Source organism: Scardinius erythrophthalmus (assembly GCF_964197995.2).
Source record: "Scardinius erythrophthalmus genome assembly, chromosome: 6".
Taxonomy (NCBI): Eukaryota; Metazoa; Chordata; class Actinopteri; order Cypriniformes; family Leuciscidae; genus Scardinius; species Scardinius erythrophthalmus.
The window spans coordinates 40,389,191-40,393,799 of NC_138226.1; the positions used below are offsets into that span (position 1 = coordinate 40,389,191).

The 4,609-nt window shown below is 44.0% G+C and overlaps 1 protein-coding gene across 2 annotated transcripts; it reads left to right on the forward strand.

The window, feature by feature from the left end:
- The first annotated feature begins 430 nt into the window (after positions 1-430).
- Positions 431-3,437, forward strand: LOC308692908 (uncharacterized protein). 2 transcript variants are annotated; one of them, XM_081369422.1, is made up of 5 exons: positions 431-791; positions 1,594-1,725; positions 1,990-2,127; positions 2,383-3,120; positions 3,208-3,437. In XM_081369422.1, the coding sequence occupies exons 1-5, from the start codon at positions 707-709 to the stop codon at positions 3,360-3,362; spliced, it is 1,248 nt and encodes a 415-aa protein (XP_081225548.1). In that variant the 5' UTR covers positions 431-706; the 3' UTR covers positions 3,363-3,437. The 2 variants fall into 2 exon arrangements, with proteins under 2 accessions (XP_081225548.1, XP_081225547.1); XM_081369421.1 differs by having other exon boundaries at positions 2,383-3,437.
- Positions 3,438-4,609: the final 1,172 nt, after the last annotated feature.

The following is a 4,609-nucleotide window of genomic DNA, read 5'->3' on the forward strand; positions in this document are numbered from 1 at the left end:
ACCATCCAATATTAAATTGGCTATGATATAACCGTGGCTGTGTATTCCCCTATATTCACTACAGTGGCTGGAAACATTGTTTTCATTCATAATTACTTGCATGGATTCACATCGCAAATCAATCAGCAAATAAAAAATTCAGATTCAAATTCTAGACATGCCCCTGTGTTTCTTGATGATCAATGCAGATTTATGCCAGTCTCCAGTAGAGATCCATTTCCTGGAGAGTTTAGGTGTAGGAGTTTAGTCATAATTATAACTTGTAACTTGTGGTAGAACTCCGACTTGTACCACGTGATCGCTGTACCACCTGACCACTGCAGATTCATTTGCCGTTGATAGTGTTGCCATAAAAACAATCAATCATCTCCTAATTACGGTAATTATTGCGACATCCAACCCTAATCAAACACACCTGAACAAGCTAATCAAGGTCTTCACGATTAGGCTATATGAGAAAACTACAGGCAAGTGATTTTCATTAGGGTTGGAATTACCCAGACCCCCAATTGGATCTTTAAAAACGCATTTTCAAAAAGTGTTTTGAACTCTTTTGATAGCGTTTGTTGTGGGACTCAGCTGATGTTTTGATGCAGCAACAGGGATTTTTCTTTGTAGTTTTGTGGTCCTTGCTGTCCGCCCCTCCTGACTCAGTAATTCAGTGCATCTTCGAGCAGAGTTGATTTTGAGATTGCAGGTCAAGAGGATGACAGCTCAAGTGTACTGCTCGTTTAGTGCTGTTTTATTGTGTCTGTCTGCTTGTTTGAGCACAACAGACGCTGGAGTCCTAGGTGAGAAGTTCTTTTAGCTTCATTACGCAGCCCGAAGAAGTGCATAAATAAAGTGCCTTACAAAATTTGATTTCAGACACATCTGCTTACAAAAATACAGTACATATGTCAAGTGGAAGTTCATCTTTGTATGTTGGTTTAGTGTTAATAATAAGCAAAGTATAAATATGCAAACTATCATAAGTTTCTGCATTTTTCATTGTACAACTAAAACCCATATAATCACTAATAGGCTTTTTTGTTTACTGTTAAACACAAACATTAGTGTTATAATATGGCTGCAAAATTGTTACCGGACTGTATCAATCCTGAGTTGAAACTTTTGCCTAAAGTTTTTTTGTTTTAAGAAATGCATAAGCCTACAATATAACGTGGGGAGCTAATTCTAACCGATAACTCTGCATTTTACATATATAGTGGGTTTAGAACTATATTTGTTTTATTTTCTGTTGAGTAGCTTATTAAAATGCTTAAAAGGAAAATGAGGGTGGTCATGGGGATGGCATTTTTGAAGATGTACACCAGTAAATTTGTATACAACATAGAAAGACTGATAGAAAGCATGGACATCAGTTAATATCACTAGTGGGGTAGGTTGTAACTGCACTCTCAGTCTTTGAAACCGATTGATGCCGTTTAGTGAAAAATGGTAGATTTCTAAGCTACTTGAATTGAAGCAGATAAATGTTTGAATATTATAAAGGGAGACTCATTGCAAAACCCCTGACTTGCAAATGCTGAAGCGAACTATTACAGCACTTCCTGGTCTCCCCTAATGATCCTCTTGAATCCTCTCCTGTAGTGTCTGGTCAGTGTCCGGCGACGCTGACGGTCGTGCCCTCCCGACGAGGGTGCACTTCTGATAGAGACTGCTCTGGAGGACACAAATGCTGTCAATTTCCCTGTGGGTCCGCGTGTGTGCCGCCTGTTTTCAGTGAGTTTTAATTATTGATGCATGCTATACGTCTTCCAGAAAAAAAACGCTGAAAAAATGTCTTCTGAGGAATTGCTAGTAAGTTTCACAAATAATTGCAAAGAAACCGCAAGTAACACATTGAACTAAACGTGAAACTATGAAGTAGATGGACTGAATATTCCGGTAAACCCTCCTACGATTTTTTTTTTCTCTTTTTCATACAGTGTATGAGACATTCAGTATTCAGTGATGTAGTTTCTCTGTCATGTGTCTCTGTAACAGCAAAGCCAGGGGAGTGTCCAAGCACAAATTTTGGAGCAGGAATGTGTGCAGAGTTGTGTTCCTATGACAGTGACTGTCCGAACAATGAGAAATGCTGCTGCAATGGATGTGGACATCAGTGTATGAATCCATTTGCAGGTATTTGTTAGTGTTTGGGTCAGCTTCGTTTCATTTTGTCTTGTTTTATAATTAATCGTTCTCAATGTAAAGTATTCAGCCAATAGCACGGTTTAAAGCACAGGATGGCTTTACAAAATTAATTCATTCGATTAATTAATACACTCATGATTAATAATTAAGAGGAATAAAACTTGGTATTTGGGTTTTGTGCTGTATCTGAGACTGAATGCCACTAAACAGACTGACTAAAGTTGACTATCTGGATCCATCCAGGAAAGCCTGCAGCCGAACCACCAAAGCCTCCAGGAAAGCCTGCAGTCGAACCACCAAAGCCTCCAGGAAAGCCTGCTGTCGAACCACCAAAGCCTCCAGGAAAGCCTGCAGCCGAACCACCAAAGCCTCCAGGAAAGCCTGCCGTCGAACCACCAAAGCCTCCAGGAAAGCCTGCTGTCGAACCACCAAAGCCTCCAGGAAAGCCTGCAGCCGAACCACCAAAGCCTCCAGGAAAGCCTGCTGTCGAACCACCAAAGCCTCCAGGAAAGCCTGCTGTCGAACCACCAAAGCCTCCAGGAAAGCCTGCAGCCGAACCACCAAAGCCTCCAGGAAAGCCTGCAGCCGAACCTCCAGGAAAGCCTTCTACCGAAGAGCCGGAGCCTTCTACCGAAGAGCCGGAGCCTTCTACCGAAGAGCCGGAGCCTTCTACCGAAGAGCCGGAGCCGGAGCCTTCTACCGAACCTGCTGAGCCAGAGCCTTCAGACGAACTGCCAGTGACGCCTGCAGTGGAACCCCCGAAGCCTCCTGTGAAGCCTGCGGCCGAACCCCCGAAGCCTCCTGTGAAGCCTGCGGCCGAACCCCCGAAGCCTCCAGTGAAGCCTGCGGCCGAACCCCCGAAGCCTCCTGTGAAGCCTGCGGCCGAACCCCCGAAGCCTCCTGTGAAGCCTGCGGCCGAACCGCCCAAGCCTCCAATGAAGCCTGCGGCCGAACCGCCCAAGCCTCCAATGAAGCCTGCGGGCGAACCTCCGAAGCCTGCAGCCGAACCTCCGAAGCCTCCTGTGAAGCCTGCAGCCGAACCGCCCAAGCCTCCAATGAAGCCTGCAGCCGAACCGCCCAAGCCTCCAATGAAGCCTGCAGCCGAACCGCCCAAGCCTCCAATGAAGCCTGCAGCCGAACCGCCCAAGCCTCCAATGAAGCCTGCAGCCGAACCGCCAAAGTCAACTTACCCTTATGGCCAATGTGGCTATGCATGCAGTTAACTGTGCTGATTTAACCATTGGATATATGGTGTTTTCCCTGTTTGTCACCAAATAAATCTCACACTTGTAAGACCATTTTCCTCTCTTTTTTTTTTTTAAGTGGGAAAACAAGGAATTAGATTTTTGTATTCCAGTGTTAGTTTGGCTGTTCTCACATAATGGCTCACTGGAATCAATGCATGAAATCCCACCCTACAAAGCCACGCCACCTTCAAAACGCTTGAACACACAGCAGAGTCTGTAAAGTCTCACAAGATGAAAGACTGCACTAAATTGACTCATGTCTAAAATGCATAACATTACAGTGATAATGAACGTAAACAACTTGCAGTGCTCTAGTTGTACCACCTGACTGATTCAGATTAATTTCGGTGTTGACATGGAAACGTCTGAATCCAAATGCCATGATTGGACGAAGAATTCTATTGATTGCTATAGGATGTGAAGTTTCAACCAGTACTGCCTATTGACCAATAGTCTTCTGCATTCTGAAGCATTTTAGTGAAATTGTGTCTTCTAGTGGTCATTTTAGGAAGTTGCAACTTCAAGCCTATTAACAGATGATCCCTTTAGTTACCTGTGACCAAATGAGTTGTGAATGCCTGTAATGCTGAGTTCACACTGCACAATTTTCAAAGTAGTCAGGTCACTGATCTTTTCACACTGCATGACTATCTGGGGTAACGTTCAGTTGCTGCTGTGTGCACACTGCACGATGCACCGACGACAGTTTCACACTGCATGACTATACAAAAGAAAGAATCGCTGACTGGTCTGCAAACTGCATTTCACAAGCAAACCCACGCGAGAAGTGATATGGAAATAACGCAAGATCACGCGTGTGTAAGACTGGAGTTCTCACTTGAGACTTAAATAGTTATTAAAAATGATAGCCTGCAAGAAGATTTGCAATCCAAATTGTCTGTACGTGCAAAGAGAGTTGGGGGCAAATAAATCATTTTACAATGTGCTACTGTTGCTGCTGGTCAAGCAAATGTTTGTGCTTTGTTTCTGTTAAAATACTGATATTCTGGTCTATAACTCTTCCCCGAACATCCCGCTGTCCTGTAGTTTTCAGTCAGAACACATTACCACAGCAGGATTTTGAATCGCAGACAGATCCACATATTTAACATGCCAAATATCTCACGGGCGTCGCCGACTCATCTGCGATTCTCTCAGATCGCGTCGTTGATAATTCACACTGCGTGAATTTCACTCGTGTGAACGAGCACCGATTAGCCTAT

Coding starts and splice junctions, on each gene's coding strand:
- LOC308692908 (XM_081369421.1), top strand. CDS start 707: ATGACAGCTCAAGTGTACTGCTCGTTTAGTGCTGTTTTATTGTGTCTG. Junction 1,726..1,989: donor GTGTGTGCCGCCTGTTTTCA/GTGAGTTTTAAT, acceptor TCTCTGTAACAG/CAAAGCCAGGGGAGTGTCCA. Junction 2,128..2,382: donor GTGTATGAATCCATTTGCAG/GTATTTGTTAGT, acceptor GGATCCATCCAG/GAAAGCCTGCAGCCGAACCA.